This window comes from Bos indicus, chromosome 9 (genome assembly GCF_029378745.1).
Source record: "Bos indicus isolate NIAB-ARS_2022 breed Sahiwal x Tharparkar chromosome 9, NIAB-ARS_B.indTharparkar_mat_pri_1.0, whole genome shotgun sequence".
NCBI classification, from domain to species: Eukaryota; Metazoa; Chordata; class Mammalia; order Artiodactyla; family Bovidae; genus Bos; species Bos indicus.
In genome coordinates this window covers 102,083,609-102,106,515 of record NC_091768.1, presented here as the reverse complement: position 1 = coordinate 102,106,515, position 22,907 = coordinate 102,083,609, and the positions used below count along the sequence as shown (strand labels likewise).

General features: G+C 52.6%; 1 protein-coding gene across 4 annotated transcripts in view; it reads left to right on the top strand.

Annotated features, from left to right (window-relative positions):
- The window catches only part of RPS6KA2 (ribosomal protein S6 kinase A2), a 334,973-nt gene that overhangs the window by 98,932 nt on the left and 213,134 nt on the right, over window positions 1-22,907 (top strand). Inside the window, exon 1 of one of the 4 annotated variants that reach the window (XM_019967677.2) lies at window positions 12,682-12,934. The exons of the other annotated variants lie outside the window; for them this stretch is intronic. Within the exon in view, the coding sequence (XP_019823236.1) occupies window positions 12,884-12,934 (51 nt within the window). The 5' untranslated portion in view covers window positions 12,682-12,883. Of the gene's footprint in view, window positions 1-12,681; window positions 12,935-22,907 lie in introns of those variants that run through there. 4 annotated transcript variants of the gene reach the window in all.

Here is a 22,907-nt window from a genome sequence, read left to right as displayed (position 1 = left end):
CCAAATCGGGAAAGGAGTACATCAAAGCTGTATATTGTCACCCTGTTTATTTAACTTATATGCAGAGTACATCATGAGAAATGCTGGGCTGGAAGAAGCACAAGCTGAAATCAAGATTGCCAGGAGAAATATCAATAACCTCAGATATGCAGATGACACCATCCTTATGGCAGAAAGCAAAGAACTAAAGAGCCTCTTAGTGAAAGAAGAGAGTGAAAAAGATGGCTTAAAACTCAACATTCAGAAAACTAAGATCATGGCATCCAGTCCCATCACTTCATGGCAAATAGATGGAGAAACGGTGAGTGACTTAATTTTGGGGGGCTCCAAAATCACTGCAAATGGTGACTGCAGCTATGAAATTAAAATATGCTTGCTCCTTGGAATAAAAGCTATGTCCAACCTAGACAGCGTATTAAAAAGCAGAGACATTACTTTGCCAACAAAGATCCCTCTAGTCAAAGCTATGGTTTTTCCAGGAGTCATGTGTGGATGTGAGAGTTGGACTACAAAGAAAGCTGACTGCCAAAGAATTGCTGCTTTTAAACTGTGGTGTTGGAGAAGTCTCTTCAGAGTCCCTTGAACTGCAATGAGATCCAACCAATCAATCCTAAAGGAAATCAGTCCTGAATATTCTCTGGAAGGACGGATGCTGAAGCTGAAAGTCCAATACTTTGGCCACCTGTTATGAAGAACTGACTCATTGGAAAAGACCCTGATGCTGGGAAAGATTGAAGGTGGGAGGAGAAGGGGAGGACAGAGGATGAGGTGGTTGGATGGCATTACTGACTCGATCGACGTGAGTTTGAGTAGGCTCTGGAAGTTGGTGATGGACAGGGAGGCCTGGTGTGCTGCAGTCCATGGGGTTTCAAAGAGTCGGACACGAATGAGCGACTGAACTGAACTGAACTGAAATAATGAACAGTGTATCTGCAAAGCTGCATATAAATCTACATGATGGGTGTTAACTCTGGCCCCAAGTACGTGGTAGTCTTCCTTGTCATCTGACTCACAGTCATCCCCTCACAGCAGCATGAAAAATGTCTTCCATCAGTACAGTCTTTAGACCTAGACAAGAGGAGGCCTGTCTGGGCCCTGGGTGCTGGGAGGCCCGTCCAGACTGTGTTGGCTGGTCTTGCCCTTCTCTAGGCGTATGCACGTTCCCTTCTAGACCATGCTCAGGTGACTGGGACCCAGAATTCCCTGCACTGGCGACCCCAAGCCTCCTTCTTGAGCCTCTGTGGGCCTCTGGGGGGGCATCCACCCCGTGCAGACTGCGCCAGTAGTGTGAGCACCCCATGTCCAGTCCGTGAGTGCTGTCGAGTCTGTGTCTGCCGAGTTGTCCCTAGGCTCCCCCAGTTATTCTTTCCTGTCTACAGGGTCTGTAGTGATGTCCCTCATCATTCAGTTATTCTTTCCTGTCTTCAGGGTCTGTAGTGATGTCCCTCATCATTCCCAGTATTGGTCGTCTGTGTGGTCCCTTTCTTCTCTTATGTTTTGTGGTGTTGTTGGAGGTTTGTCAGTTTTATTGATCCTTTAAAAAACACACGTTTTCTCATTGATTACCTCTGTTGCTTTTCTGTTTTAAATTCCAATTATTTCTTTTTTTATATATTTATTCATGCACTAATTCCTTTCTTTGTATGTGCACATGTGTGACCATTTGATTAATGCTTTTCTTCCCAATGGACTTCCTGGTGGCTCACATGGTAAAGAATCTGCCTGCAATGCAGGAGACTTGGTTCAGTCCCTGGGTTGGGAAGATCCCCTGGAGAAGGGAATGACAACCCACTCCAGGGTTCCTGCCTGGAGAATCCCATGGACAGAGGAGCCTGGTGAGCTACAGTCCATGGGGTCACAGAGTCAGACACGACTGAGTGACTGAGTAACAACAACAAGTGGGAGGAAAAGAGACAAGAACATGTGTTCAGTCTTCCCGGAAGTCTAAGATGTAGTATATGTACTTCCAGGAAGCAATAAGGAGACTGTGTGTGACTGTGTACACACACACACACGTGCACACTCATGCGAGGCTATGTGCATGTTGTTTTAGAAGAATGTGTATGAAGAGAACAGAACGAAGTGTGTGCTGTTGGGGGAACAGCCACAGTGCTGAGGCCAGTGTCTAAGGACATCTGTCCCTTACTGCTGATTTAAAGCCCCAGCAAGCCTCAGGGATTTCGGCTAAAGTCTTACCTTTAATTCCCCAGATTTGAAACAAGGCTGAACATTAGGAGCAAAGTTGGACTGGATCTTTCAGATGTTCAGAGATTCAAGTTGTACATTTTTCAGTTGGCATGCCCATCATGGCCCCAACAGAGTATCTTTAAGCAATAAATCAAGAGGTTGGTAAGGAAAGGAGAAATAGACACGGCGTGGTCATGGTGATTTTAGACACAAACATGATTAAAGTTAAGTTGCACTGCTTTCATTAGTATTCCACGGGTATTTTGAACATTACACTGTCACATCTGGTTAAATATAGAATATGGCGTATATGAAAATTGAAGAGCTCTCAAATGTTTAAAGATATCCCTCCATTTAGAAAATCAGGGTCGTTGTGTGCACGATACGGACCTTTTTAACCCCTAATTTGCTTTCCGCTGTGATGAGTCAGAGGCAGATGCAGAAACTGAAGTGTTTACTTGAAAAAAGCTGCTTGACGGTAATTCAGTCCGTTCTGGAGAAGAGAGGGTATGTTTGTGCATCTGTCGATCCAGGGGTGGTGGGGACCAGAAAGGCTCCATACAGCTCACCAAGGGATGGGCCGGGATGGGATTCATCCTTTCTTCTCTTGTGTTCTTCGACGTTTACCGACCCTCTTAACCCACCTGCACGTCAGGCTCTTAAGTTTCATTCGAGATTCTTACTTTTGTGAGAACAAGGTGATGTAAAGAGTAGCCGTGATTGGAAATGGAAATGTGATTGGAGATCAAGGTAGAATACAGAGCAGCCTCAAGCAGCTTCCTCTTCTCTGTCTCATGTTTATCTCTGAGTACACGCCTGTCTTGATTTCCGGCTTCTAGGACCACGGTTCTTATTCCTTCCCCTTCTCTGTCGCACATTTATCCCTAAGTACCTGCCCGTCTTGACTTCCAGCTTCTAGGACCATGGCTCTTATTCCTTCCCCTTCTCTGTCGCGCATTTATCCCTAAGTACCTGCCCGTCTTGACTTCCGGCTTCTAGGACCATGGCTCTTATTCCTTCCCCTTCTCTGTCGCGCATTTATCCCTAAGTACACGCCTGTCTTGATTTCCGGCTTCTAGGACCACGGTTCTTATTCCTCCATTTAATGACAGGAGAGCTTGTCACACTTGTACGCAGCTTGACAGGCACCCCGCAGGCAACATCCCATTGTGCCCTGATGATGACCAGGGAGGCCTGTGTCTGATTTGTGCCCAAGTTTAAGTAAGAGGTGACAGCCTTCATCCGGATCGCTGACGTCCAGCTGGCAGGTTCGGGGGTGACCCCAGTCCAGGCTCCCGGCTTCCACATGCGTAACCCCAGCCCCTCCTCTTCTCAATGAAGGCTGCAGACCAAGTGGCTCAGGACTGTCTCTTATTTCCCCAAGTTGTCCACATTATTAGCTTGACTTAAGCTGCAGAACTCAACACATTTTAATTTGGTGGTACGATTGATCCTGTCTTTACTTGCTTATGAACATCAGTGGTGGGGACTTCGGTTCAGAAGTCGCCTATTCCAATTTGTAGTGAAAGTTGAAAACGTAAAGATTTCAGTTGTTTTGGAAAGGAAGCCCTTATGGTAAAACCGTAGAGCAAGTTAACAACTGCTAATCATTGAAGCAGGGGCTTTCCTGGTGGCTCAGATGGTAAAGAATCTGCCTGCAATGCAGGACACCCAGGTTCAGTCCCCGGGTCAGGAAGATCCCTTGGAAAATGGAATGGCAACCCACTCCAGTGTTCTTGCCTGGCAGCAGCACAGGTCTGCCTGGGTTCCCAGAGCACACGGCGGATCCCTGGCACTTCCAGTGAGAACGTCGCAATGTTCCGTCTGTAGGATGTCACCCAACATCTTCTGTATTCCCGGCTTTGTGCCAAAACAGCAGGACGGGAAAATAGGAGCTGTGAGCAAGAGAGTCTTTGTTTACACGGAATCTATATATTTTTTAGAATCCTAACATCTTTTTAACATCCTATGTACAACATCCTAATAAAGGAGATCGGAGAAGGTGATGGCACCCCACTCCAGTACTCTTGCCTGGAGAATCCCATGGATGGAGGAGCCTGGTGGGCTGCAGTCCATGGGGTCGCTAAGAGTCGGACACGACTGAGCGACTTCACTTTCACTTTTCACTTTCCTGCATTGGAGAAGGAAATGGCAACCCACTCCAGTGTTCTTGCCGTCTATGGGGTCGCACAGAGTTGGACACGACTGAAGCGATTTAGCAGCAGCAGCAATAAAGGAGATTACTGGGTACAGCTAAGCTTTTTGAGAGATGGAAATTTTCTGTGTAAAATCCAACTGAGTGAGTGAAGTCGCTCAGTCGTGTCCGACTCTTTGGGACCCCATGGACTGTAGCCTACCAGGCTCCTCCACCCATGGGATTTTTCAGGCAAGAATACTGGAGTGGGTAGCCATTTCCTTCTCAAGGGGATCTTCCCAACCCAGGGATTGAACCTGGGTCTCCCACATTATAGGCAGACGCTTTACTGTCTGAGCCACCAGGGAAGTCCAAAATCCAAATAACTATTCTTAAAAGTGATTCATCTCTGTTATTTGATATCACGTTTAATCCTGTTATGTTTCCAATAGAATTAGTCATGACCAAAAAGAATACTGAGTTAAATTAGCTTTTTTCCAGATCCAATAAAGAACACAAACATTTTTACTGAACTAAACATGAATTTAACTGTAAGTACGTAGATGTAATTGCCCTGGGGAATGTTGTCCTGTTTTTCCTCTGTGGTTATGCAATATTAGAAAGAAAAATTATCTTCTTTAAAGATACTGAGCAATAATAATAATTAGATAGTTCTTTAGTCCACTTGATTCTTCTTTGTCTTTCTAGTTGCCCTTTTTCTGTTAACATATTTATTCTGTATTTTTCCATCATTTTGAACATGCGCAGACATTCACTAACCTGTAATGTAAGTCAAGATAATTTGAATTCTCTTGTCACCTCTTCATCACACTCTACCCATCGCCCAGCTCTGTCCCCTACCACTCCACTGAAATTATGTCTAGAAGCTACTGTTTACCTTTTTCGCAGTAAATCATCAACATGTCCATATCAAGAACAATGCTGCATTTTGGAAACTGCTTCTTCTCTTTTTCCTGAGCTGTAGCTATCTGAGTGAGACAGAACTGGGCTCCAGTCCTGCTCTCTGGTTTCAGAGAAGCCCCCTCTCCATCTGTGTCGAGAAATGACACAGCCTGCTTGTTGCAAACATTTTATGAGACGATAGATGTCAAGACCTAGTTTTCTTACTCTTTTCCTACCAATTCTCTTTCCTGAGCATCCTTTATCCTCAACTTTTCTGGATAATTTCCTTGTTCCTGAACACTAGTCGCAGATATCTAAGACTTTGTACTACTTTGAGCAACACTCAATCCCTAAATTAAACGTAGGCATTTGAATGGCTATCATCACTCCTTCAATAATTCTACAGATTGCCGGTTAATCTTTCAGCTATTTTGAAGAACTTCTCAATAATTCTACAGATTGCCGGTTAATCTTTCAGCTATTTTGAAGAACTTCATATGCAGAGTCTCACTACTACGATTCAAGGCTCTCTCCCATCAAGCCCATTAAGGGTTTGATGTGATTTTCCAAGTTTTCCCAGGACTGCCCTGGTGGTTCAGAATCTGCCTGCAGTGCAGGAGACCCAGGTTCAATCCCTGAAGATCCCCTAGAGGAGGGAATGGCTATCCACTCCAGTATTCTTGCCTGGAGAATCCCCTGGACAGAGGAGCCTGGTGGGCTACAATCCCTGGGGTTGCAAACAATCAGACACAACTGCTCGCCTTTCACCGTTTCTCCCCCACCTGACCCCCTGCTGACCGTGGGCGCACACTCTTCTGCACCCCCCGTTCGTAGGCGTGTGTCCTGTTGTTTCCGCCTGTAGGTGGCCAGGGTTTTGCTTTCCCTTCCGCCTACCTAAGCAGTTGACCCCTTGCCCCTGTAACCTATCCTTAGGCATTCGGGGAGGGTCTCCAGGCGGCACAGCGTGGGGTGGGTGGGCCATACATTGTACTAATGCTTAACTTCCTTTACTGCTAGAATGTTCTCCAGAGACGGTACAGCAGTATACCAGAAGAGCTGCATGAAGTTCTTTATTTATCCCCATATTCACAAACTTTTTTTTTTTAATTGGCTTAAACCAAAACAAATTTATTGTCTCGCAGTTCTGGAGCTTAGGTCCAAAGTCAGGGTGTTGGTAGGTCCAAGCTTCCTGAGCCACCTGTAGGGGGATCTTCCTGGCATCCTCCAGCTTCTGTCCCCATGATCCTTGGCCCCCATGTTCCAGGCATCCCTGGGGTCTCTGCCCCTGAGGTCTCATGGGCGTCTTGCTTCTGTGTCTCTCTGCTTGTAAGAAGGACTCCAGTCCAGGGACTCCCTGGTGGTCCAGTGGTTAAGAATTCACCTTGCAATGCAGGGGACACGGGTTCCATTCCTGGTTGGGGAACTAAGATCCCACATGCCGGGAGCAGCTAAGGCCGTGCGCTGCGGCCACTGAAACCATGGGCCACAGTGGGAGCGCCTGTGAGCCACGGTGAAAGATCCCACGTGACGCAGAGAGGGTCCCAGGTGCTGCAGCTCAGACCCGATGGAGACACGGGAGGAAGAAAACATTCAGAAAGAGGCTCCAGGCCTGTTGGATCAAGACCCACCCTGAGGACCTCACCCTCACTTGACAAGGTCCAGTTCACAGGCCCCGGTGACGTGGGGACGTGTGCGTGGCCGTGACAGGTTATCTGCTCACCAACTCTTGGTGCGGTTACACTTAAGTTTATATGATGGTTGTAAAGTGACATCTCCTTATTTTTTTTTTCCTGATTTTTTTTCTCCTTTCCCTATTTTTTCTCATGACGAGAAATGTCATATGTTCTGTGTAGTGAGTTGAGGATGTCTTTAATTCATGAGAATGTCATGCTTTCTAGTCATGTAGATTTCTGTTGCTCCCAACTGTTTTCATAATTTTTCTATTTCCTGATTGATTTCTGTCTTTTACATTCAGTAAAATAACATTAAGTAGGATAAGTACATCATGTGATTACTGACACGGAAAAAGTAATTGATAAAATTTTGACATATAAGTTTGGTAAAGACTTTGTTTATTGTAGGCATAGAAAAATGCTATTAATGTTTAAGCAGATTTTATATCCCTCAATCTTTTTGGACTTTCATTAGTTTTAAGCCCGTCTGTTCTATCGGGATTTCTGTGGTTAGGATCGTGTCATCTGCCCGTAAGAATCTGCGAATTCTTTCAACTCCCCCCCTCCAAACCAGAATGAGTCTGCCACTCATGTCTTTTCTACCTCCCCCCACCCTCCCCGCTCTCCTTTTGTCTCACTGTGTTGTAAGGACCTTTGTTAAACAGTTGTCATGTTAATGAGAATGCTTGATTCTGATTTTAAGTTTTTTCCACCAAGTGTGAAATCTGCTCAATGTTTTGGGAATGTGGCCACATTGAAGATGTTTTCTTCTACTCTGAGTTTTCTGAAAGAGCTTAGGTGGAGGGTGTTGCAGGAAGGGGGACCCCTTCAGGGCCCGAACCTGGGCTCTTGTCTTAACACTCAGAAATGAATTGTCCAAGGAGACACACGTGCTTACAAAGCAGAGACTTTATTGGGAAAGGGCGCCCGGTGGAGCGCGGGAGAGTGAGGGAACCCAGGAGGACTGCTCTGCCACGTGGCTCGCAGTCTCGGGTTTTCTAGTGATGGGATTAGTTTCCGGGTTGTCCTTAGCCAATCATCCTGACTCAGAGTGCTTCCTGGTGGCACACGCCTTGTTCAGCCGAGATGGATGCCAGCGAGAAGGATTCTGGGAGGTGGTCGGCATGTGGTGTCTCCTTTTGACTTTTCCTGAACTCTTCCGGTTGGTGGAGGCTTACTACTTCCGTGTTCCTTTCCAGGACCTTCTATCGTAAAACAACTCATGCAAATGGTGACCATGGTGCCTGGCCAGGGTGGGTGGTTTCAGTCAGCGTGCATCCCCTAACAGTGACGTGCTCAGAGGGCCATTTCTTTGGGGTGGCTCTGGCCACTGCATCTGGAGGGTCCAGTGAGGGTTTTCTGCAGGGGCCCACGTCCTAGAGGCAGCAGCCTGTGTCAGGAGGGTGGGTGGTGGTGGAGACAAGGGCAATGAGTCATTGGAGAATGGCTTAAAGGGAGACTGGTGGGGGTTGGTGATAGACAGGGCAGGAGGAGGATGGCCGGGAAGGTCCAGGATGTCTGCTCGCTCTTGGTTTGCATGGCTGGATGGACACCACTATTGGGGCAGGGGACACGGTAAGAGGTGCTGACTGCCCTAAGTCACACTGACATGCCTTCCAGATGCTCAGCATAGGATGCTGCATAGACGATGCACAGAGGCACCCAAAGCAGAGGAGGATCTGGCTCAGTCTAGACTCGGGCTTCAGTGAAAGCGGATGGGTAGGGACCCCTGGGAAGCCAGTGTGAACTTTAGGATTTTAGATGTTCTAGGGGGAAGGAAACAGAACAGCAGAAACAGAAGCCGTGATCAGACACAGTGAGAAATGACCAGGAAAGATCAGAATACCCAGTTTTCAGAAGTGATGGTCTTGCAGGGGAAACTGAAGCGGCTCCCATTCAGGCAGAAACGTTTTTTCCTAAGGGCTAAACAGTGCATCGAAAGTGTAGCGGTTGTACCTAAGTGTCTAGATAAGTGAATCATTACAAACTCCTCAGAGTTTAGTAACAAACACAAACTATTAAGAAGTGAATATATTTTAGGCACTTGAATTATAACTCCATACATCCACCACCATAACTGGAGTCAGTGAGCCACTGAATGCAATGAGCTATTTTGCCTTTGAAGTTTTCCAGAATGGATTATGTCTCTGTAAAGTAACACGTGTTCTTGAGAAACCTTGAATCGTGCAAAATCATCTGCTGAAAATAGCAAGCATTTGGGGAAATGCAGTGTTGGGATCGAATACTCAAAACCTTGGAATCTTTGTAACCAGAGCACGAGGTGCTCAGTCACTCAGTCGTGTCCGACTCTCTGTGACCCCACAGACTGTAGCCCACCAGGCTCCTCTGTCCATGGGATTCTCCAGACAAGAGTACCGGAGTCGGTTGCCATGCCCTCCTCCAGGGGACCTTCCTGACCCAGGGGTTGAGCCTGCATCTCTTATGTCTCCTGCATCGGCAGACAGGTTCTTTACCACTAGCACCATCTGGGAAGCCCAGAGCACTAACCCTTCACAACCCCTCTGCCCAAACTCAGTCCTAGTAAACAAACCCTTGTGTGGAGAAACGCGTGTTAAATTCCTAATACATGAAACGCTGCGGTGTGCACGGAACTTCACTGTAATGAAGAGAAAGGCGACGGCAACCTGGTGGGCGAGCGGGGGGGTGGAGTGGGGAGGCTGGCCCTGCAGGCGCGGACAGAGGTGGGTGGCCTCGGGGCGGCGTGCTGGGCCGTCTCTGCCCATTTCCTCTGACAAAGATCCAGGAGGCCCCTGTGACGTAGACGCTTTCACAGCTGAACACGTGACCAAACAGGACCAAGAGGGACCGCGTGGGGTCAGACGGCGTCGTTTACAGAGGAGCGCGCCTGCATCCTGCCCTGCTCTCCCGGGTCCATGTCCAGCGCGGGGACTTGGAATCGCCGTGTGCTGGGGACGTTTGCCGGGGCCCACTGCAGCTTTTATGTTATGTTCCCACGTCATCAGTCCCAGCTCCGTCGGAGAACCTGCATTTTATAAAACATGTGCCCCCAGCAAACCAGCTGTGTTTCACAGGCAGCTTGCAAGTGTCTAGACACCGTTTGCTTGTGTAGAGGCCAGGTGGTGGGGGATGCTGGCAGCGTGTCTTCTGGAAAGAGAAGCTGACCTTGACCCACCCTGCCTGCAGACTGTGCGTGAGCAACACCCGCTCTGGCTCCTCTAGCTGTAGATCTTCTTGTAAGTGTGAGGGGCGTTTGTGTCTGTTATTTATGATCCGGTTGAGTTTATCCTAATTATCTGAGGGATGCGTGTGGTTCTTTCCAGACGCAGCGCTCATCTCTTATGTAAAATCAACTTCCGATTCCTCGATCGTGACAAACATGAGCCAAAATTCTTCCAAAAGCTGAAAATAATATCCAGAATTAAAGTCCTTCCGAAGACAGCAGCTAGAAGAGTGGAAAGCAGATCCCTAAAGCAAACGTTCCCTGAGGAAGAGACGCCAAGCTCTTCCAGTTTTTAATCAGGTGCATTTCCTAGTCTTGTAATTTATTTCCTCCTTTTGTTTTTCCTTGAGTGGAAAAAATTAACACCTTAAAGCAGAAAGGTATGCTGTAGGTTAATTGAATTATAGCAAAGAAGTCAGAAGCTGCCAGCTCTTCTGAATTGCAGTTACAGGAAATAAGCTTTGCATCCTTCTACGCAAAACCTGGGTTCTTTGATTCCCTGCCGTGTGTCACGTTTTCTGCTTCTTTGTGTTTCTTCCGTGAAGAAATTTTGAGCAACTGAGGGGGATAGTTGAGAAGGAAAGATGTGCTGTGTGTGACTCGGGGTCTGAGACCAATGGCCCCTCCGGAGGACAGCCTTTCTCCTGTGACACGGAGTTGACCTGCTTCAGCTCTGACGGTAGACTCACTCCCCTCTGAGGCTGTGCCACCGATGAGCGTGTTGTCTGCGGTCTAGTCGCCAAGTTCCGTCCGCAGCTCGGTCAAATCATGTTCTTTACTTCCTCAGGAAGTTAATACTTACAGTCTTTGGATTTATAAGTAGTGGTCTCAGTTCTTGTGAATTGAACCCTGTGTGCAAGATACGGGTGTCAGTCCAAACAAAGCTGTGCCCCGACCCCGTGGCCCACAGCATAGCACAGAAAGATGAGCAACCTTCAAAATGTCTGGATATTCCTGCAATGACATAATTGGGAAAGGGGGTTTTAATCAACACGTGGAGCTGTGACACCTGCCTGCGGACAGGCGTTCCGAGGGCAGTAAACCGAGGCCGATAACACGGGTGGTAACAGGGCTTTGCCCGTATTGCGTGGTGAGGTGAGTCGTGGTTAGAAAGCGCCTGTGGACGTTTAGCAGATTCAGAGAGACGCGCTCATCGGGGAGACAGAGCCGCAGGCCTACGGCTGCACGAAGCTCCGTGAGTCTTCGAGGGAAAGCTGATGGGGGGGAGGGGTCCCTCCGAGCAGAGGTTGGGGGAGACGGTGTGTTGAGGACGAGCCTTGAGGTCAGACGCGTCCAGGGCTTATGAAGTGGGTAGGGTGACCGAGTCCAGGGGAAGTAGCTCCCGGGAGGCATTCTCAGGGCACAGCTTAGGCGCGGCCGCTTCCTGTCGTCCTAATGAGAAGGAAAAGAGAGAATTGTTTCTGAAACTCCTATCTGGGGACTTCCCCGATGATCCAGTGGTTAAGACTGTGCTCCCAATGCAGGGGGCGCAGGTTTGACCCTTGCTGGGGGAGCTAGATCCAACAGGGCACACAGCTTGACCTAAAAAAAAAAAATTCCAGTCTGCTCCCCCCAGTGGCTTTCCCAGGGAAGTTTGGGAAAGAGCAGGTGGGGAAGGCTGGAAGCAGACACCCAGGGGAGTGACACAAATCCCTTACCACGGCATCAGGAGCAATTATTGTATGAATTCCCTTATTGTTTCTTTTAAATTTCTTTATTTTTTAACTGAAGGATAATTGCATTACAGAATCGTGTTGGTTTCTGCCAAACACCAACAGGAATCAGCCATAGGTATACATATGTCCCCTCCCTCTCAAATTGCTTTTATTTTGCTGCTTTCTCCTGAAATTGCTGCACCGATTAAGCTGTTCTTGGCAAAGCACAGCGGCTGTGGCTGAGATTTCAAACTGGTGGACATGCTGTGCTAACCAGGAAGCAGAACGCCGTGAGGTGGAGTTAGCCCACCGTGTCCGGTCCAAGGCGGTGGGTGCGATGCTAATGGTGTAGGTTTGGTTTTTTTAAAACCATATCGTTACAAAACTGCTGGGGACGCTTTGTGAACAATTAGATGCTTGTGGCCACAGATCTGGAGAGAGGCTGTGCTCTCGGAGACTCAGGAGGGCAGCCTGGACGCGAGGAACAGGGAATCCTCCATGGCTTCGTGGTCGAGCTGTGTGGCCTCCTGGCTGAGTCCTCGCCGTGTTACATTTCTTCGGGGGAGGCGCTCCCCAGGGTGCAAGGAGGTCGGTTTCAAAATGACAAGAGCAGCGTCTCCAAGAAAAAGATGCCTAGAAACAGTATCAACAGCGACTTTAAGAATCCCTTTCTTAGCAGCCGCTTTGCAGCCTCCCGGGTGAGAGGACGGACCAGGACACTGGATGTGGTGGTGGGACCAGTGCCCACCGCCCCGAGCTGCCCGCCCCCTTGGCTGCACGCCAGTGGCTCGCTCAGGACGGACAGGCTGGCAGCAGAGCAGGTGACCAGCCTCGGCGAGCTGGCCACCCCGTGGAAAGAGCAGGCCCTATATTAAGCAATGACCCCAGGGCGCTTGATTAAGTCAGTTACTAAACGCGGTTCTGACTTACTCTGCCCTGAGGAAGCAGGGCCGTGCCCTCGCTACACCCCCCCATCTTTGGGGTGATGCCCGCCGAGAACCGGCCTGAATGTTTACAAACGTCTCTTGGAGGTTCACTCTGTGCCACGTGGAGGAGTCAGAGCCTACATGCCTGAGGGGAAGGCTGCGTGGCTCCCCGGCACAGCTGACCTCCCTTCCCAAGAGGGGACATGCTCTCCCGCCTGCGGCAAGCCTTCTCCAGAGTCTACGGGGCATTGCTAGTAAGTACCCCGGCTTGCGTCATGAAGGAGCCCTCGGGAGGGGCCACGGCTCTCTTTTCAAAACGATGCCCAGTCCTATTTGGGAGCCAAACCGGCCGGTCACTTAGGGTGATGGATTTTCAAAGGCATGCATGACGTTTGTAACCCTTTTTGCCACCTCTTCTTATTTTATCTGATATGAAACTGAGAGCCTGATTTCTGAAACAGTCACTTTTCTCATTTTATCTCCGTTTGGGCCCAGTCTCATTCCCCATTATTTCTGCTCGCCTTTCCACTTTCCCTCGCCAGAGTGCCCGTCCTGCGGAGCGTTCGCCCTCTGTCCCATTGCTTGATCTTGTTCGCAACCTCGCTCATGCCTGGGTGCTCCTGTGTGCCTGCTCCCGGGCTGCGTGCTTGCAGGGGGCGTCCCGTGGTGTCACTCCAGTGAGGGTGACTTCAGTCTGTCTAGAGCTTGAGCATCTGGTCGGGGGAGCTGTGTTCACTTCTCTGTTTCTCCCGTACTTCTCTCTACTTTCCTGTTTTATCCTACTTTTCTCCTCTCCTCCCTGCGCTCCCTTCCCTAAGACGGCAGGTCCTGGGGGGTAACTGTCAGCTGGTCTGGGCCTGGTCTGGGGGCTTGGTCTCCAGGACCCTCACACCTGCCTCTCCAGTTCCTCCTCTCACATGTCGTTTGCTGTAAGTGCTTCTCGGCTCATTTGTGGTTCTCTGTCCTGTTATGGTCCCAGATAAAGGGGATGGTTTCACTGGTCAGCACAGCTTCCTGGAGCACCTTGAATGCTGCAGGGTCCTGTGGCCTGGGCAGCTTCCTCCCCGCCTCCCGTGGTGGCCTGGGCGGCTTCCTCCCTGCCTCCCATGGTGGCCTGGGCGGCTTCCTCCCCGCCTCCCGTGGTTCTTGCTCTTCTAATCTGTGAATAAGTGGACTTCCCTGGTGGCTCAGCGGTAATGAATCCACCTGTCCGTGCAGGAGATGCAGGTTCAATCCCTGGGTCAGAGAGATCCCCCGGAGAAGGAAATGACCACCCACTCCAGTATTCTTGCCTGGGAAATCTCATGGACAGAGGAGCCTGGTAGGCTACTGTCCATGGGGTCGCAAAGAGTCAGACATGACTTAGCATGCAAAACGCAAAACACACATGACTGTCACGTCAGAGCTGCATACACGCCTGTCACGACAGACGACAGGCTTCCCACTGGCGATGCCTGGATCTTATTATGTGTAAAGCCACCAAGAAAACACATAAACGATGCTGTTGATAATCATCGATACTGAACACTGTTTATAACCAAGTGAACCCCTATTTATTTAATGTTTTCAACTAACGTTCTTTATAAAACACAGCCATGGAGATGGGCAAGTCAAGTGGGAAGGCTTGTGAGCATCCGTCCACAGCAGGAATGTTCAGAGAGCAGGGAAAGGGCCACTCGTGTCTCCCCACACCACGTGTAGTGTGTCTTCACACGTCCGAGATGAGGACTGGCCGTGGAAAGGAGCAGTGTCTACTCTGTAGGGCCTGTGCTCCCATTTTACAGATGAAAAGGTGGAGGTTTCTCCAGAGGAGGTGAGTCGCTCGGTTACCCAGATGGTGGTGAAACCAGAGTGCAGCTCACACAGGCAAACTGCAGGGCAGAGACCCCCCCACCCCTGCCCAGGCAGCCCAGCCCCAGTGACAAGCCCCCACCTCCCACAGAGAAGGGAGCTATGCCCACACGCCCAGTGACACTGCCTCCAGGGGTGGGGCGCCGGGCTGCCTGTGCCACTGACGCTGGGCAGGTGTCTGTCTTTAGAGGGTCTGAGGCCGTCAGAGCCGTCCATGGCCGTCACCACATAATACAGCATCCGGGCTCGTCAGCGTCTGCTTTCCCCACACACCGGGGCCCCGGTGGCCTTCTGCACCAGCGGATCTGTCTGCACATTAGACCTGTGGCTGGGGTGGGCCGCATCCCGGAGCAGACCCGGGGAAGAGCTCTGCTCTGGGTGCTTCCTGAACGTGCGTGACAGCCTCCGGGCACGGCTGCCAGCGATGGAGCTGATGACAGGCCCAGGATGTGAGGTGACCACGGGCGGGAGGGGTCCCTGACCCGGGCTGTTGCGTGCGTGGGGCAGGGCTGTCCGGTGTCTCACCTTTATCCTCCCCCTCCACTCGGGCCTTCCCTGGACTGGGCACCTCCCGAGACCCAGAGAGGGACGTGCTCAGGACTCCAGGCTCTGCCAGCTGGACCAGGGCTGCAGAGGTGCTGGTGGTCCCGCCCCAACTGCCCGTCAGTCAGCCTGGAGGCTCAGGACCAACTTGGCACTGGCCTCCCCGGTCACCACCTCTCTCTGCAGCAGGGGGCGTCCTCCAGAGCAGGTGGACACCCACCGTCCCAGCACCCTGCCCGGGGCCTGGGCTCAGCCCCTGGCAGTGAGGGCCTGGAAGGTACCAGCTCCCTGAGCTATGAGTGGATGGTTCCTTTAGAGGTATCAAATATGTGTTTAGGAATTATGCGGGGAGCTTATTTAAATGAACTTATTTATAAAACACGTATGGATGTGAGAGTTGGACTGTGAAGAAAGATGAGCGCTGAAGAATTGATGCTTTTGAACTGTGGTGTTGGAGAAGACTCTTGAGAGTCCCTTGGACTGCAAGGAGATCCAACCAGTCCATCCTAAAGGAGATCAGTCCTGGGTGTTCATTGGAAGGAATGATGCTAAAGCTGAAACTCCAGTACTTTGGCCACCTCATGTGAAGAGTTGACTCATTGAAAAAGACTCTGATGCTGGGAGGGATTGGGGGCAGGAGGAGAAGGGGACGACAGAGGATGAGATGGCTGGATGGCATCACCGACTCGATGGACGTGAGTCTGAGTAAACTCCGGGAGTTGGTGATGGACAGGGAGGCCTGGCATGCTGCGATTCATGGCGTCACAAAGAGTCGGACACAACTGAGCGACTGAACTGAACTGAACTGATTTATAAAACAGACCTACAGACATGGAAAACAAGCTTACAGTTATTGAAGGAGAAAGGAGCAGAGGGGGATAAATTTGAAGGTTGGGATTAATATCGGTGCTGTGCTCAGTCACTCAGTTGTGTCTGACTCTTTGTGACCCCATGGACTGTAGCCCGCCAGGCTCCTCTGTCCATGGGATTTCCCAGGCAAGAATACTGCAGTGGGTTGCCATTCCCTTCTCCAGGGGATCTTCCTGACCCAGGGATTGAACCGGCATCTCTTGTGTCTCCTGCATTGGCAGGCGGGTGGTTTATCACTGAGCCTCCTGGGAAGCCCATAACACACACACACTACTATATATAAGATGGGCTTCCCTGGCAGCTCAGCTGGTGAAGAGCCTGCCTGCCCATGCAGGAGACACAAGAGATGCAGGTTCAACCCCTGGGTCAGGAAGACCCCCTGGAGAAGGGATAGGCTACCCACTCCAGTATTCTTGGGCTTTGCTGGTGGCTCAGCTGGTGAAGAATGTGCCTGCAATGCAGAAGACCTGGGTTCGATCCCTGGGTCAGGAAGATCCCCTGGAGGAGGGCATGGCAGCCCACTCCAGTATTCTTGCCTGGAGAATCCCATGGACAGAGGAGCCTGGTGGTCACAAAGTGTCAAACGTGACTGAGCGACTGAGCACATATGTAAGATAGATAACCAACAAAGATCTATTGTATGGCACAGGGAACTCCACTCAGGATTTCATGATAACCTACAAGGGGAAAAAATCTGACGAAGAATAAATACATATGCATGTATAGCTGAATCACAGTGCTGCGTGTCTGAAACTGAGGTAATATTGTAAATCAAGTGTGCTTCAGGTTTTAAAAATGGATGTTGGATGTTGTCCGACACCTTTTAGCCCCCAAGAATATGGGGATAAGGGAATGCACATGGCTCCTAGCAGCTGAAGCGGTCGTATCTGCCACCCGCAGCTCTCCCGCAGGGTCTGGGAGGGGAGGGCACAGCGGGAAGGGCCTGCCCGGGAGGCGCCCTGGGGAACTGCCGTGACGCTGGCCGGCCTCAGCCTCCTCTGCATCCTCTGCTTTACCTGCTCATCCAAGTAGATGGGGGTGGGTGTTCCCACGGCGCCCATTAGTGTTGCCCTTTTCCTCATCAGACGGAGGGGACGCATGCAGTCTGTGTCGGAGGTCTGAGTCGGAGATTTCCCTGAAAACCTCACGATCTCTGTTCTCAACCCCAGGTGCCCAAGTCTGAGTGTCTCTTCCTCTGAATTCAGGTGTGAGTTCTGTTTGCAGAAGGGGAACCACTCCTCCCGCAGCAGGAGAGATGGTGTAAATGCACACGGAGGCGGGAGGGACTGGGGTGGGGAGACCAGTGGGTTTGTGGCATGAAGCCTTAGGAGCGGCCGCCTTTCTGCCCAGAGTGGAGTCTGGGGATGGCTCTGATGCCGGCAGGTCTTGTGAGGGGCACAGAGGAAGATGCTGCCCTCGGGTGGAGCCGGCTTCCCTTGCAGTGGTTCCGGGCGTTAGGACCGAAGAAGGTGAGAGCTGCGTCTGCTCACCTGAAGCTCTCGTCTCCATCCTGACACCCCCGTGGAGGCCGGCCGGGCAGAGCCCCTTTCTCAGGAAACGTGGGTCATTGGACAGGAACAGCCGAGGTGAGCAGCAGCCCGTCTGGCAGCTGCTTCTTGGAGAAACAGGGATCGGGGGTGCTGCGAGTGTGAGCCACGGGATGCTGGGAGATGCTGCCCCGTGGGCAGAGGGGCCCTGTCTGCTCAGAAAGAGCTGAGCCCCGTGAATGCTGGGGGATTGCACCCTGAGCTGGCGATGGAGAGTGACAGTGCGCGGCGGTATCTGGAGGCACTGGCGCCCATGGGGGCCTCCTTGGTGTTCCCAGAGCCTTAGCTCCCCGACCCGCGAGCTCTTCTTCAGGAAGACATGCAGAGGAGGGGGCCGGAAGGGTCTGGGCCTGGGGAGGTGGGCACTCTCTGTGCAGGAGGTCGGGGTCTGCAGGGGGACAGGGTGCCCTCAGGACCCCCGGGGCTGTCCCAGGGGCTGGACTGGGCACTTGGCCTGGGGTCCCTCCTTCCTGGAGTGGCAAGACCAGTGACGTCCTTGCCCTTCACACCACACATCTCTGTCTGCCTGGCAGGTCGGGTCATCTTCCTCGGCCTTTGGCCTCCACCTCGAAGGGGTTCCCTCTGCATCATGAGCCCTTAGCTGCTTCCTCAGGCCCAGGTTCTGTCGATGACTGTGACTTCCTGGGACTCATGTGTGCGTGGGTGTGCAGGTGTGTGCAGCTGTGTCCATGCAGGTGTGCAGTGGGGACCCACAACTCACACTCCCTGGACCCCTGATCCCTGTGCTGGTCCACACCCTCCCCACGTTTCACTTCCAACCTCTCTCTTGCTGCTTTCGTGACAAATACGTTCTCACCCCAGCACGTGCTGCTGTGTGCTAAGTAGCTTTGGTCGTGTCCTACTCTTGGCAACCCTGTGGACTGCAGCCCGCCAGGCTCCTCTGTCCATGGGGATTCTCCAGGCAAGAACACTGGAGTGGGCTGCCATGCCCTCCTCCAGGGGATCTTCCTGAGCCAGGGATCAAACCCGAGTCTCTTACGTCTGCCTGCACTGGCAGGTGGGTTCTTTAACACTAGCGCCTCCTGGGACGCCTTCACCCCAGGTCTCGCCCTAACTCACTGACTCTGTGATGTTAGCAGAGCCAGTTAGTCTCTTTGGACCTTAGATTTTGTATCTGCAAAGTGAAGTTGAGGTAAAACCCGAGGTTCTTTTTTTTGAATTGATGGATAGTTGATTTAGAATATTGTTAGTTCCAGGGCTACATAAAATCAAATTGGGGTTTTCGCAGATTATATTCCATTTTAGGTTATTACGACATATCAGGTATAAATCCCTGTGTTATACAGTAAATCCTTGTTGCTCAGAGATCTAAAATTCTGATTCCTCACTTAAAAGACAGGTATTAGCCGTGCGCCAGGCACTGTCCTGACTGCATTCCACATGATGATTCGTCTATTCCTCCTAATTCTCAGGCGGGCCGCACAATTACTCTCCCGTTTCACAGATAAGGAAACCGAGGTGAGTGTGTCGGTGGCTGTAAGCTCGTTCCCAAGCTCACCTCGAGTACAGGATCGTTTCGGGCAGCTGACCCGGGCATTTCCTGTGCCACCCAGCTGTACTCTGCCAGCGTCTCCTGCACCCCCCCACCCCCGCCCAGGTGCCATGTCACCACCTGCCCCTCGATCAGCCAATTTTCTTCCCTCAAAACCCAGTGGTGAATAATCACTTCTGCCCGTTGCTGAGCAGCTACAAGTGGGCGTGGTGGGGATCCCCGAGCACTGACTTCGGACCAGGGGTCACCGCCAGCCTCTCCAGGAGGCCCTGCCCTCCGCAGGGGCGAGGCTCGCCAGTGGGAATGCAGTGTCCTGGCGGGGACCATGGGGGGAGGGCGCAGCCTGCCCCGGGCTGGCCCCGGGTCCCCCCAGTGCAGCGGCTCCAGCAGACTCAGGGTCCTTCCCACCCCCAGACGCCCTGGCGCACAGCCCTGGGGAGCAGGGAGACACCGCGGCTCAGAAGGGCGGGCAGAGAAGGAGAGGGATCACCCCTCCACCCAGCACACCGCTCCCTCCTCAGCCCAGGTCCACGTCCTCCTCTCGTGTCCACGTCCTCCTCTCGTGTTCAGTCCCCCCACCACCTCCTTCCATCCCCCCACACCCATCCCCCCCGCCGGCTCATCCCAAGCTGGGAGGTCTGGACGAGGGATGAACCCCTCCCACTAACGGGACCCTCGGGTGCAGGCTGGCATCCTTGGTGGTGAGCACACGTGCAGTCCACACTCCGAGATGTTGCTGGCGAACACGGTTTCGCGGCTGCGCTCACACAGACCCGGACAGTCTTTCGTGCCGGGAGGGCCTCCTGCCGTGTGCTGAGACGCTGCTTGCCCTCTTCCAACAGTCCCAGATTTAGTTTCTGTGAGTGTGCTGTGTTCGCTTCTTAGCACAGAAAATCAAAGTCTGAGAAGCCACATCTGAGCAAATAAAAGTGATTGGGCTTCATGCAAATCAAACAATCCCGCAAACTAGCTCCCCGGGAAAACAAACACGGTAACGTCAGCTGGACATCAGCAGTTTTTCAAAGTTTTTGGGAAACTCCCTCTAAACCACCTCCATCTTTTCAGTTTAGAGGCAGGAAATCCCACGGCCTCTGAGAGTCTGGCCCTAACACACGCAGCTGCAGGGGGCATGCCCAGGTCGGGACAGGGCTACTGGGCTTTCAGGAATGGTCTGTCAAGAACCCCGAGTTACCCTCCGTAAGAGTAGCTTACACTGGGTAAACTGCTGAGCATGTGGCTGTGCGGTGGGGTCCACAGCGTCATGGCCCTCGTCTGAGAGCCAGGCGTGAAGAGGGCACCCGCCTCTCAGCCTGAGGTTGGGCTCCGCTGAGATAAGACTGGGGCCCTGGCCACCCTGCTACGGCTCCCCCAGATGCCCAGTGGACAGGGCTGTTGTGATGGAGGCCTTCACAGTGTCAGAGCCGGCTGCGGGGTTGGGGAGGGGAGGGGCGAGTGGCTGCACTGCCCTTTCTCTCTCCTCGAGCAGCGGTGCACAGGCGGGCCGGTGGTGCAGAGTCGTGGCCGGCTGTCTCCCTTCTACGTGGGTTGTTCCAGCAGCACAGGGAAGGGCTGCCCTGAGAGGTGACCTGCAGCGGCCTCTCGGTCCTTCCCCACTCAACGTAGACGTGGTGGAAACACAGACGAGAGACGCAGAGTCTCCGGCAGTCCAGGCAGACTTCCTGGAAGAAGTGGTGTGTCTCACGGAAGAAACGGGGATGGGCCAGTAGAGAGCAGGCAGGAGCACAGGAGGAGGCAGGCTGGGGCACCAGGGGCCGTGGGTGTGCCTGGGTCTGTACGTGGAGGCCAGGCTGTGTGCTGAGGACAGGGGGGAGACAGGGCTGGGGTCTGTCCTCTCTGGCCTTAGCAGGGAGGGAGGAGGGGCAGGAGCATATGGTGGCGGTGACCAGGGCACCCTCACCTCTGTGGCCCTCGGGGTCCCCTGTCTTCCTGTCCGTGCGTTAAAGCCTCCGTGGGCATCTTCCCAGGGGCTGAGCAGCAGGCCCTGCGGGGCGGGGGCCTCTGCCCCACGCCAACGTCTCCTCTCCCCTAGGACCCCTCTGGGGAAACCGATGGAGCTGTTTGGAGAGAACGTGTTGGATAAATGTTCGCGATGGGAGGTGAAGCTGAGGAGGGCTGGAGATGCGGCTTCCTGGGGGACGGAGGTGCCCGGTGGGGTCTCTGGGCCCTTTGGGGCAGGGAGCAATGGGACCCCAGCTCTGCCTGGATGGTTCCCTGGCCCGCGGTCCCACACAGTGGGCTCACCCATCCCGTGAGGCCCTTGCAGGATGTGTGGGGGCTGCTCATGCAAAACTCAGGCTCCAGCAGCCTTGGCTGGGAACCCTACCCAGTGGGCTCCAGGCCGAAGTGCAGGAGGAGCTTGTGGGAAAGAGGGGACCCGTCTGTGTCTGGACCCTGAGGTCAGTCTGAGGGCAGACCCTCAGAGGCCAGGTTGCGGCCGGCGCTCCCCAGACAGCTCCTAGTTCGTCCCGCACAGGCCATGTTGCGGCTGGCGCTCCCCGGACAGCTCCTAGCTCATCCCGCGCCGGCTGGCTCCCCCACAGCCTGGCAGCTGGTGGCTAGCAGGGGCTGGGGGCCTGCTCCCCTATCTGAGCTCTGGGTCTCTCTGTCCCTGAAGGTTCGAGGTTCCGGGATGCATTCTCCTTCTGTGGTTCTCAGTCGCAGACCCTCTGGGGCATTTCTGCTTAGACAGTGATTTTCCTGACAGGGACCCACTGCCTGGAAAAGGACCTTTATTGATGGATGGAGGGAAGTGTGTTCGTCCTGGGTCATCCTTTGATGAATCACCAATTTATCACAAATGAAACTCACCACCACGTGGCCCCATGGGATTCTCCAGCCAAGAGTATCAGAGTGGGTTACCATGCCTTTGTCCCAGGGATCTTCCCGACCCAGGGACCGAACCCATGTTTCTTGCATCCCCTGCATTAGCAGGTGGGTTCTTTAGCACTAGCGCCACCTTGGAAGCCCCTTAAGTCATTGTGAAAGTGTTAGTTGCTCAGTCGTATCTGACTGTTTGTGACCCCGTGGACTCTAGCCCATGAGGCTCCTCTGTCCATGAGTTTTCCCAGGCAAGAATACTGGAGTGGGTTGCCATGCCCTCCTCCAGAGGATCTTCACGACCCAGGGATCGAACCGGGCTCTCCTGCATTTCAGGCACATTCTTTACCTTCCTAGCTACCATGGTAAATTCAATAATCATTAACACTGAGACAGTTTGAAGCGCTTCCCATCTCTGGAGCTCAGGGAGCCAGGACTGTAGATTGTGACGGACTCTGTGAGTGGATGTCTGTTCCCTGTTCACCCCTTGCTGGATCTGGAGCATGGTGTTACCCTTCCTGCTTTGTCAATGCTTTCTCCTAATTAAAAGGATTTGTACATGGAAACCCCCTGAGGCTCTAGACCGTGATCTGCAGCAGTGTATTTGTATAGAGACACGGTGGCATCACCGACTCGATGGACATGAGTTTGAGGAACCTCCGGGAGCTGGTGATTGACAGGAGGCCTGGCGTGCTGCAGCCCACGGGGTCACACAGAGTTGGACACGACTGAGCGGCATGACTGACTGACGGTGTTAGTGCTGGTGGGGGATGTGCTGGCTTCCGTGTTCAGCCTCACCTGCGAGGCTGGTGCCAACAGAGGCCCTCAGGGAGCCCCCAGCGGGTGAGGGACACAGGGCTGCGGTGAGCGGGGGGGCCCCTCTGCAGGAGGGCCGCTCAGTGACCTCAGGGCTGGCCTCGTCAGACCAGCGGCTGGGCCGGATGTCCACCCACCGCCAGGCCTTCCTTCCCCCCGATCCCTCATTGAATTTTCTCATTTATCTGTTCACATTTTAAATAGAGCCATGTGGCTGTAAAGCCCACAATAGAAGGGACTTCCCCGGGG